Source organism: Protomyctophum bolini (assembly GCF_963924005.1).
Source record: "Protomyctophum bolini genome assembly, chromosome: 18".
NCBI lineage: Eukaryota > Metazoa > Chordata > Actinopteri > Myctophiformes > Myctophidae > Protomyctophum > Protomyctophum bolini.
In genome coordinates, this window is record NC_137879.1 from 6,661,473 (window position 1) to 6,674,046 (window position 12,574).

The 12,574-nt window shown below is 44.5% G+C and overlaps 1 protein-coding gene across 1 annotated transcript in view; it reads right to left on the reverse strand.

The window, feature by feature from the left end:
* Positions 1–12,574, reverse strand: part of opn4b (opsin 4b) — a 95,070-nt gene that overhangs the window by 32,079 nt on the left and 50,417 nt on the right. Inside the window, 2 exon segments of the mRNA XM_080789214.1 lie at positions 1,258–1,359; positions 1,362–1,460. Of these exon segments, the coding sequence (XP_080645340.1) occupies positions 1,258–1,359; positions 1,362–1,460 (201 nt within the window).

A 12,574-nucleotide genomic window follows, 5' to 3' on the forward strand; every position in this document is an offset into this window, starting at 1 on the left:
TATAGCTGGAAGGAAGCCTGGAGGAGAGGGGCAGTCACTGCTGACCCGCCAACTCACAACGCGTCGCAAGCTTGTAGATCTGCCATTTTCAGCATGCAGCCAAGTGTAAAATGACTTATACTGGAGTCCCTTTAACATTTTAGACTAGTTTCTATCTCAAGCCACAGTACATGCTTGAAATGTACTGTAATTCTGCAAACTGTTAATACATCAATATTATATTAAATATTTAAATATACATTTAAATCAATCAATCAATCAACCAACCAACCAATCAATGTAGTTTACACCAATGGCATCATTAGACACTGTGGTCAATGGACTGTATCCCCCGGCCCCGATTGAAAACAGTGTAGGGACATTTATCGCCGCATGCATGTGTGGTGTTAATTGCAACCTATACATGGCCATCCATTTGACCTGCATGCACACACAGGTAAACACAGAGCGAGTGGGAGACATTTGAGTGGGGATCGAGGTTTGCAAAAAAAATCACAACTTCTTTTCCTTATGTTTTCTAAACACTACATGACTAGATTTTAAATGATCTCCGGGCTTATATCCTCCCGAAGGGGGGGTTAAATTCACGTATGATCTCACCCATAGTTACGGAAATAATTTGCTTCGACGTGAAGGAGGAATAAAAAGCATCCTTCAGATCTGCTTAGGCAGATGAAAGTGCTCTCGGATCCTGGCTGCGGCATCGGGGGGATTGTCAAGAGTACATCTGCACGCACCAGAGCATCAACATGCGATGATCGCATTAGTGGCTGTTTGGTTTTTTTTACACGGCAATTTATTCAAGACATTATTAATGCGTTAACGGGTCATCCGGCAGTGTTGCCAAGTCTGCTTATTATAAGGGGCTTTGGACTTCCGTTTTTTTTCCTGTAAACTCGCTTGTTAAATCAAAAAATTCTTGCATGCCAATGAAATAAAACTTAGTTGTGAGAAATAAATCCAAATTATATTATGAAGTGTGTGGAAGTTTTTTAAGTTAAGGGTAGGTTTAGGTGTGCTGCCCCGTGGGAGGTTAGGTTTAGGGTGAGGGTTTGAGATAGGTTGTAGTTGTATAGGACTAATAGGTCTAACCAATGACTAGTCTAAACCAAAAACTGTCTAAACTAAGTACTGCACCCGAAAAAGGTAGTCAACCACTAAGACATTTTTCGTCTTAAGTTGTATAGTCGACGAAAACAACAACGACTGACGCACGCACATGCACACGGCGTACTGTATATTATATACTGTACTCACTCCAGCCGAAGAAGGGCGGCAGGCTCCAGCCCATGGAGTAGACCCAGGCGGCCGCCAGGATGATCAGGGCCTTCCTGCGGGACAGGACGCCCAGCGAGGCCAGGGCCGCGTGATGACCACGTAGCGGTCCACGGCGATCACCATCAGGGTCATCATGCTGCAGATGCCGGTCAGAGCGCCGCAGAACGCATACAGCTCACAACCTGCACGGTGGGAGGGATAGATAGATAGATAGATAGATGGACTTAGTTCCTTTAGTAGACAGTGTCGTGTAATTTGAATCATATAGCATAATTCATATCTACTTGTTTAGTCATAATGGTACATTTCTGCATGGCCATTTGTCTCACCGAAGTGAGTCATCACCCACCCCACAGTGTCTTAAACCATTTGCATATCAATTGTCCACAGGCAGGAAGCCTCGTGGCTTCACTCTTTGACTAGATAATTCTTGAGTGATCTTGTATCTGATATTACCTTTAGGGTCTAGACCACCTGTGGATTTGGGCCTTCCTGTTTCATTGTTAAAGGACAGAGCCAACAGACTACAGTTGGTCTCTTTACATTTTATGGCACACACACACACACACACACGCACACACACACACACACACACACACAACACACACACACACACACACACACACACACAGGACAAAAGGTGTCAACACACTGCATGAGGGAGGGATGGTTAAAAGGGATGCATTGGGGAGGGACTGGGGTGGTTGTGCTCTGAGGCTGGGGAGTTGGAAAAGGGAGGAGGACAGGATGGTCACCCTGGCCTGAATGTGCTGCTCCGATGGAAGAGATGACTTTGCTATGCTTGTAACCTGTAACGATGGGAGATGCCTTGATTGAATAAAGACGGACTTGGACTGGGAATCGGAACTCGTGTGTTGTGTTCATTCTGCATTAGGAAAATAAGGTACAGTTTCACAGGAAAGTATACCACAAAGTGGCGCCCGACGTGGTTTTGATGGCGTGGAACATCCGCGGCACAATAAAAACGGACCTGCGGAGTACCTGTGGATTTACCTTGATTTTTGATTTTTTTGGAAGGAGTTCTGAAACCCAAGGACTGACAAGAATTCGTAAGCGTTAGGACCATAGTGTAGATAAGTGTTCACTGTGTTGAGGGGTTTAGGGTTGAGCGTGTGTGCGTGGTATGTGTGAGCGGCTGTGTGTATGTGCTTGATTTGTTTGGTTTTGTCTGTGGGTCTTTATATGTGTTAGTGCTGGTAGATCATCGTTGTAAGCTATGATTGAATGCCAAATAGTTCTCAATTAAGTCTTTTGTTGCTATTTTTAATTGTGCGGTCACTGGTAGTTATGGTTATCTTGGCTGTTTAAATTGTTGCTTTTCAGTGACTTACCATTTTTTTGGGGGTAATTTGGCATTTATTCATGGTTTCGCGTGGCTCTCCTGGTTTTGAGGCTTTCCTTTGTCTCAGGGGTGAGGGTTGGAGTGGGGATTTAATTTTTTTACTTGAGTGGCTTAAATTTGGGCTGGCTTCTGGGAAACCGTTAATTGGTTTATTTTGAATATTTCTGAAACATGTGCAACAAGTTTCAGAGGGGGGAGTAATATTGATATTAAATTGGGGGGTTTAATTCAGGTTTTAAAAATAGATTGGCGTTAAGTTTGGGGTCAAATCTAAATTTTGAGTTTAGTATGAGAATACATTTCTCACATATCACATTTAGGATATTTCAGGTCTTTTGTAAAATTAGGTATAGGTTAATTTGGATTATTAAGCCTACAGGATTTTCTTATTAGTCAAAAACAATATAGCCTGCATGGATAATTTGATTCTGGGACAAAACAGTTGCTTACTGTAGATGTAAATGAGGGAGTGATTGAGTGCATTTGACGCCTGTGTGGAGTGCATGCAGGGGGGGGGGTCAATCTCTTCCCTCAGTCAGTGACTTGACTTGCTAGTCTAAAAATAAAATAGAGGCATTTCTAGGTTTCTTTTATTTTAAGTTGCAGATTGTCACTGTCAGTGGTTTTCTAATTTCTTTATTTTACACTTTTCTGTGTGAATGGGTACGAGAAAGTATTGCATGTTGTGTGTTGTGAGTGTTGTGAGTGTTGACTATCTACTCATTCTGTGGGGACAGTATGCAGATGAGTATGCAAATGTCTGTGTGAGATGAGAGGAGACATGCAGGAGTGACAGTTAGTGAGATTATCTACAATTTAGTAGCTATGGCCACAAAGCATACTCCAGTGCAAATTGTGCACAAGAAATACCCATCTAAGAATATTTCCAGCATTTCGGGAAAATGGCATAAGCGTTGGCCTCGGACATGGCCAAAAGAAGGCTCTTTCGAGGTAGAAGACCTTGCATCTATAAAGGCACAGGTGTGTGCACATAAAGCAGATCAGATGACGAAAGAGAGAGAGAGGCAAAGGGAAGAAGAATTATTAGTTTTAGACTTGTTTTGTGAAGAGGGTCGAAAAAGAAGGTTGAAAGAAAAAGTGAGAATAGGTCCACAGATTGTCGCAGCATATAATGCTAGCCGGAGGCCTGTCAGCGAGGAGATCAGCAGGAAATTGCCCGACTCCGCCTCATCGTCTGTGTCAGTACTACCTGAGGAGAAGATGTCCGCTGATTGCAGCACAGACAACCAGTGCGTTGACATTGTGGGTCACAGCGACAACTCAGCACAAACTGAGGTGGATTTTCTGGAGAACAGTGACGTGAGGACATCGGAGCCAGACGACAGCAACACTCAAAGCTCTGTTGAGAGGGAGCTGGGGCGGTTACGTTCCCAGAAAATGGACCTGATCAGTGAATTGACCGAGTCAACGAGGGCACACAGACAATATCTGCGTATGATTGAGACGCAGTTGAATGAACTTTCAGTAAGGGAGACACAGTTGACCAGTGACCTCAGTGACAAGGCGGCGCACAGCCACAGTTTACATGGAGGTGAAGACATCTACAGAAGGGCAGCCCGCCCCAACGCAGACATGAACATTGATGCTGACACTGGGGATGACAGTTCTATTCAAGCCCGCAGGAAGAGTGGGAGGCATTCCCACACTCGCACACATTTGAGCCGGAGATGTGTGAAGGACTCCAGGGGGGCTTTGAACAGACGCCCATGCAGGCCCCAGAAGAGGACTAGGACTAGCCCTGCACTAGGATCGGAGGACGGAAGTGGAGATGGTGTGGATGGGAGTAAACTCACCCTGAATGCAGAGGATTTCCGTAAAAGGCTGGTTGAGATCAAGGAACGGAAGGCACGTCTGAACAATGACCTGAAGGCTCACACAGGTGACAGGCACCTCACAGCAGCCCTGATGTCCAGTCTGGATGAGCGGTCGAAGGAAGAAGAGGTGGTCAGTCGGCTTCTGGTCCAATGTGAGGAGGAGCAACAGGAACTGTCCCCAAAGCGGATTCGAGGGAGGAGAGAGGGGGAGACGCAGGACTGGACTACAGCACTGGCTGACATGACCCCTGTTAACATAATGCCTGTGGTGGTCCGAGGACAGAATGACTATAGACCGTGGTCTAATGGACATGACATGATGGACCTGGTGGAAAAATTGCCTCCGCTACAGGAAGGAGCATACCAATGGGTGGCCAAACTTGATGTTCTGACTATGGGAACTCAGTTAGCTGTGGGTGACATGAAGAAATTATTGGCACACCTGGTGGGAGTGCAGATGTTGAATGACCTCTTGGCCAGGGCAGAAATGCAGGCTTACGTAGAGACGGCCAGCAGAGACGCAGAGCCATATGCAGAACACAAGGGGTTCCTGTGTCGGGAAATGAGGTTGTTGTACCCCACTGTTTTAAATCCCGACAGAGTCCTACTTGATTGTCTGGCTGACAGCGAGAATCCGAGAGCCTATGTCGTGAAAGCGCATCAGATATGGACAGACATGACGGGGAATAACGCAGGGTTGCCAGGCATGGACCGGACGGTGCTTAGGGACAAGATAAAAAAAGGACTGCCCCTGGCTGCACAGAATGAACTTGAGGGAGTCGTCTCCTTGTCCACACTGCCTTTGGAAGCCTACACAGACCATATTGCTGACTGCGTCAACCAGGTCCGGAACAAACAGGAGGTACAAAGACTCAAAGATGTCGACCTTAAACGTCAGCTACGAGCAGAACAGCTGACAAAGATTCGAGAGGAGAAACTGATTTTGCAGCCACCACAGGACAGCGCAGACCATCATCAACAATTGCTGTCATGGAGAATGAGGGAACCACAGAGTCAACAACCAGCGTCATCCTATCAGTGGGCAACAAAGCCCTATGCGGCACAACACGGGCGGCTGAAAGGAATCTGCCATAACTGTGGGACACATGGTCATTTTGCTGGACAATGTGACCAGAAGCCGCAACGAGAGACTCTGCGAAGCTGCACATTGAGACGCCCCTCTCTGTGCTATTGAAAGCATGGTTTTAGATCTGTCACCTAGCTGTCATCCGACACTGACCTTTCTAGATGTTGCTCTATCTAGGGGCACTGAGAAAATGTAGTGTCACCTCGTTTTGTTTTTTGATACTTGTTTAGTTTAGGGAAAGAAAGACTTTCTAATGAAAAGGGGTAGTTCAGTTTAGGAATGATGTCAAAAACGGTTTGATTTGCTTTATAAGTTCTATTCATTGTCATAACAAAACAGATAGGTTAATAGACAGTGATCAGATGAATATTTTAGATAACTTCCTTGAATATCACAGTGAAATCCAATCCAAAAATAAGAATTATATTCTAATTAGTAATACAAATATTGTTTTAGCTCTTGGTTTGTGTGTGCCTTTCCGAGTCGTGGGTTAGGTGGTGGCTTCTGCAGGGCCACCATCTGTCCATTATTCTGTGGAAGTTACTCACAAGCTAAGGGGGGGGGGAGAAGGGAATGTTTATAAGGGAATATTATTCTTATTAAGTCGATATTGGAATCCACTTCCACACAAATATTAATGTCCATACAGGTACAGAGATCAGCCTCTCTCCCCTCTCCCTTGCTCAGCTGGCAGGGGGGAAGGGGGGTCAGAGGTGCAACGGGTGTTTGTGTGTCTGCGAGTGAGTGTATACTGAAGTCCTGGCCAGGCCTGTCTGTATGAGAAAGAATGTTGGGGAACGTTTATATATTTTGTTTCATTTTAATCATTCTGTTTAATTCTATTTACAGTTTTCTTTTGATTTTGTTCGTTTGTTTTTGTGTTAACTTACTGTTTCAGTTTTCGAATATTGCCCAGGGGGGAGGAGGGTCACAATCTTACAAAGGGATTCGGTTTCAGGGTTAGGAGAGACATTTTGGGGAAATGACTAATAGTCGTGAGGACTATTAGTAGGGGGGATGTGTCGTGTAATTTGAATCATATAGCATAATTCATATCTACTTGTTTAGTCATAATGGTACATTTCTGCATGGCCATTTGTCTCACCGAAGTGAGTCATCACCCACCCCACAGTGTCTTAAACCATTTGCATATCAATTGTCCACAGGCAGGAAGCCTCGTGGCTTCACTCTTTGACTAGATAATTCTTGAGTGATCTTGTATCTGATATTACCTTTAGGGTCTAGACCACCTGTGGATTTGGGCCTTCCTGTTTCATTGTTAAAGGACAGAGCCAACAGACTACAGTTGGTCTCTTTACATTTTATGGCACACACACACACACACACACACGCACACACACACACACACACACACACACACACACACACACACACACACACACACACACACACACACACACACACACAGGGACAAAAGGTGTCAACACACTGCATGAGGGAGGGATGGTTAAAAGGGATGCATTGGGGAGGGACTGGGGTGGTTGTGCTCTGAGGCTTGGGAGTTGGAAAAGGGAGGAGGACAGGATGGTCACCCTGGCCTGAATGTGCTGCTCCGATGGAAGAGATGACTTTGCTATGCTTGTAACCTGTAACAATGGGAGATGCCTTGATTGAATAAAGACGGACTTGGACTGGGAATCGGAACTCGTGTGTTGTGTTCATTCTGCATTAGGAAAATAAGGTACAGTTTCACAGGAAAGTATACCACAACAGTTTGAGGATCCAATGGAGTTAAGAGGTTTTGTCCCAAGCTCTTTTTACTACTTTCCATTGGTTAAATATGTGCGAAACAACACACAGACATAAACGGTGTTCAATAGCACTGATTTATGCCACAAAAACTTTAGAAATGGAGTTATGAGGTTTCCTCCTTCGACAGCAACGAATACTGTACAGTATAGTTAAATCTAAAATGAACTAAAACAGCTGCTTTCCTGGTTTCAATGGGTTAATGCTCCCACCCAAGAGGCAGCACAGCAGTAGAGTTACAGAAACAGAGTAAGAAACTGTTGCACACAACAATACAAAAGTGAGAAGGCACCATCAAAATGAACAAATATAAAATATAGTATACACTAATACAACTGTCGAGACGAGACAAATATACTGTAATCACCAGTATGGCTAACGCAGTGCAAATACATGTACTGTACATCATCCCATAAACAAATTGACACCAAATAAAAACGGCACAGTTCTGCAAAGTAGCCTAAATAAGCCAATAAAACAATTCAACTAGTAGTAGACAGTTTCAAAGTAAGCAAAAGATAGTGGCGGAAATATCGACGGTGCAAATATTGACGGAGGCCCTGCAGCACCCGCAAGGGGCCCCCGGGGCCCAGCGCCCCCAAGGGGCCCATGAAGGGGGAAGAAGAAGAGGGGAAAAAAGAGTCAGGACGAGACGACGATGAAAGCCTGGTTTCGGTCATGCATACTTCCGTGTTGCATAACAGTGACATCACTGTCCACTCCTTGTTAGCTTTACCACCTGGTGTGTGTGCTACTGTGTTCACTGTGGCGCGCTGCCTGTCATCAGCACAACAGGCTCAGCTGTAGACTATTTTGTCACGTTCCGTCGCGCTAATGAAACACTATGGGGTTATTATTACAGTATGTCATGTCAGCAGTCAGCACTATCAGTTTTTTCCATCTGTCCAAAGTTATTTCTGATACAGATATACAGATTGATTGAAAGTGAAACATGCAAATTGATGTACATACATACAGATTGAATGACTATTTATATATCAGATGGCATCACATAACATCGCCCCCCCCCCCCCCCCCCCCCCCCGGCAAAAGACACAATGTAACTGATGTAACATTTCATGTAAGTGCCACAGCTTGCTCTAGGATGTAACTGATGTAACATTTCATGTAAGTGCCACAGCTTGCTCTAGGTAATATGCACATGTCATGCTGATAGATAGACTGTCCTTTTTTATTGTAGTTTGATCGATTTTCTGAGGAAAATAAATAGGTAAGCCTCGCTGAGCCATGAGGGCCCTGAGGCCCATATAGGGGCAGGAGCCGATCTCCTGTTTCTGTAGCGTGCAGGCAGCTTGATGTACAAGTGCACCCCCTGGACATGTCTCTAGTATGTCGCACTGTCGCAGGGTCTTACCCCCAATCCAACCCTTGATGCTGAGTGTCAAGCAGGAGGGAGGCACTCGGTCCCATTTTTCATACAGTCTTTAATTGGTATGACCCGGCCGGGGACCTTCCAGTCTAAGGGAGGACACTCATGACACCACAAGGCCACTGAGCTGGCATTGCTTTTTATTGTACAGTCGTTTGAATCGATTTTCAGAGGAAAATAAATAAGCTATGCTCGTTAAAAATAAAGTATGCTGTTTAACTCCTGCAGGGCAGAGCAGAGATCAAAGGGAGAGAGCGCCGTCCGTGACTAATTAACGACTCGTTATGAGAATACCTGGCAGGCTTTAATTTCATACACAGTCTAATCTATGCACAGTAATGACACTTGCATGCAAATGACAAATCCGTATGAGAACTCAGGACACATCTACGGTAGATTAATGGAAAGAAATACCAATCTTTTCCCTTATTAATCAATCAATCATGACTGGGCTAGCCAATCAAATGCCCCTGCAGCCCCCCCCCCCTATAAAATAGCCACTGACAACTATAATAATCTATGCACAGTAATGACACATCAGTATGAGAACTCAGTACACATCTACAGTAGATTAATCGAAAGAAAGCCACTGACAACTGCAGTCTGCACTATGCAGAAAGAAACTAACAAAAAAAAAAACACAAGGTTTACAGGAAAGGGGACGGAATGGGGAGAGGACAGATCTCCTTATCCTGGTGTAGTGAGGGAAGGAGGGATGGAAGAATGATGAGAACAGTCGGGCTATCAGCAGCGCAGCGAGGGGGGGGGGGATGGGAGAGAGAGAGAGGGGGGACAGAACCAGTGTGGAATCCAGAATTAGAATACAGTATTGGTGCTTGAATTATTAAAAAGTCCCGTGAGCCCAGTGTAATATATCTGCTTGACACAAAGACACATGGCCTGCGTCAGGACACTGGGACAGTAATCGTTACAGTAATAGTCTAGCAGCAGTGGCATTAAATCATGGCCACTGACATCACCTGTGAGCTGCCATCTTGGCATATAGCGTGCAGCGCGCACTACACAGTATACTTCTCAAGTACTGTAGTGTAGTGTGTTGCCTGAAGATACTATACTTATATGCAGTCCATATGCCATTCATTTAATTTAGAACATGGTTCTCAACCTTTCCAAGCCGTGAAATCCCGTAAGAGGGCACTTTTGGACAAAAATATCGAAAAAAGCAGATCTACAAGCTCTCAACGCGTCGCAGCGGGACAGCTATCTTCGCAACCCAGCACTCTTTAGCTAGTAGACGACATTATCCTGAATTATCCTGAATGCAGACTTTGGGTATGGCATGGAAAGGAAAGGAGGGGCATGTGCATTTCTTTCACCACAGTAAATCCTGTAGGAGAAAACTATCGCACACCTATAGCAATCAGGCGTATGCACAGCTGGTGCGTATAGGCCAGTGGACATCAACGAAAGCAATAAGGTATACACCTGCACACTGTGCATCTGCTCGGCACCAGAGTAGGTCACTAGGGACCTTCCTCAGGCATGCCTGAGGAAGGTCCCTATAGGTCCTTCCTCAGGCATTCCCCAAACGTTGCTTCATTAAATGAGACAATACTCTTGTGCCGAGCAGATATACACATTGTGCAGGACGGTGTACCTTATTTCTTTCTCCATAGTAAATCCTGCATTCGTGGTCTGGAAAGCACATGGAATTGTAGGAGTTGAGGAACACTGGCGAAGGCTGGATATAGCTGAAACATCTGTCATTCCATCATGCAAGAATAAAAACTATGAATTGCATATAGTCTCGGTGTCCCTGTATTTCTATAATATGATTTGAAACGGGTAACGCACCATGAGTCAGAGCGCGGTGGTCACAAGAAAGGTTATCTAGGAGTTGAGGAAGTATACATATATTTTGACTTGGTTCCACAGATAAATATTGTGGAAATAGCTGGAGGTTGTTGATCAGCTATTTTCACAATTTTGTTCCTCTTTCTTATTTGACAATTTTGGCCAAAGTTTGACCAGTTTTTATAATATAGTTTTTTGGTTAAATGTTATGCTTCCCCCCCCCCCTGTTATGCTCTTTTTCCTTCTAGGCCTATTGGTTATTAAAAGTCCTTAAATTGTCACATTACTGTCACCTGGAGGTTTAGGGTAATGCTGAAAGATTTATAAAAATTACACACTCGTCACTCGCCCACTAGATGGTATGCGCATGCATAAAGTGAATGACAGATCGAGTGGCAAATCGATTGGCAAAAGTTAATTTAATGTTGTTTAAAGTCATTTAATGCAATCAAATATGCACTTTTCTGTTTGGATGTACAGTATATGGGCTGTCAAGGCCAGAATGTAGTTTTATTTGCCACTCAGTAGGCGTTCCCGCATAACTTCCAGGTATGATGATGACGATGATGTCACACGCATACTCTCTCTACTGTAAACAATAGGGCGAGACAGAAAGTGAAAATCTCCTTATTTACATGTGTGTACGTATATTATATAACATAGAAATTAACCCATTCTGAACGGGAACCCATTTCGGTGTTAGCATCATGTTATGCTTTAGCTATTGAAAAATAGCAGATCTACAAGCTCATAGCGCGCCACCGAGTGGCGCGCTACGAGCTTGTAGGTCTGCTATTTTTGAAAAAATCGAAGAACGACTGACATTTTTAGAATCTGATCTCAGGTCAGAATGGGTTAATCAGACCAGTGTGTGTCTGGTGGAAACCTCGTATGAATCTGATCTCAGGTCAGAATGGGATAACATAGAAAGTCATTAAGTCATGCGTTTCCGTATAGCGCTGACATGCAAGCCATCCTCGATGGAAAGTGAAATGATGTGTCTGACTCATGAGGCACTGGCGCGTGACATCGTCATTATCATAATGACTGTATAATGCATTATGACAATGTGGTCTCTGACTAGAGACAGCGCTGCGTCGCTATCAAAAGCTGACTCATCATCATCACACATGACAAAGAGGCAGATGGAGACATCAGGGCCTTGTAATGGAGTCTGAAGCCAGACCGGAACGTGTTAATTTTGTTGGTGTACTGTGTGTTGGGAATGTGAGTACTTTCATTTATTTGAAATTCTAGACGTGCTATAGATAACTTTTTGGGGATTTCTTTCTCAATGCCTACTTTTTGTATGCTGGAGTTTGGGTCTAGTATTCTACTGAAAACCATGGCTGATGTGCAAACCTCTTTTCCTCAAGCAGGTCGCAGTGTGTTAGCCTTTCATTAGCACGTGAACGCCGCTAGTGTCCATTCCGTCGACTAAAACTAAGACGAAAAAAATGTTCGCCGACTACCTTTTTTCACTGACGAAAACTAAACGGAAACTAAATGAAAACTAAGGTATGGCGACTAAAACTAAGACTGCATATACTGACAATTTCGTCACACGGACACACTGGTCAGCCCGCGGCCTGTCTAATGCATGCACAGAATTAATGGCGGCAAAAACCTGATGCATGAGGTCAGTCCGTTGCTCTCCCCAGGTGGGCAGAGGGAGTGTAGTATAGAGTAGAAGTGCCCAGGATTACATTAGATAATTGATACTGGGGTGGGGGGGGGGAAATAGGTTGCAAAATTGTGGGATAAAAAGTAAATATATATATTTTTTTGAGAATGACGGCTCAAACACGCACACACAACACTCGCACGCACAACATGGGTCTCGACCGACTGTTTGGGAAACACTGGTCTAATATACAATACACCGGTGGTGTACGGTACAAAAGGTTGAGACCTTTCCAGGCCCCTTTTGACCCGTCAGAAGAATCATATTGTTTGAACTGAGGATTCCCCCACCCTGACAAGCAATTGGAATGTAAGAGTGCACGCACGCAAGCATGCAAGCATGCACACATGCA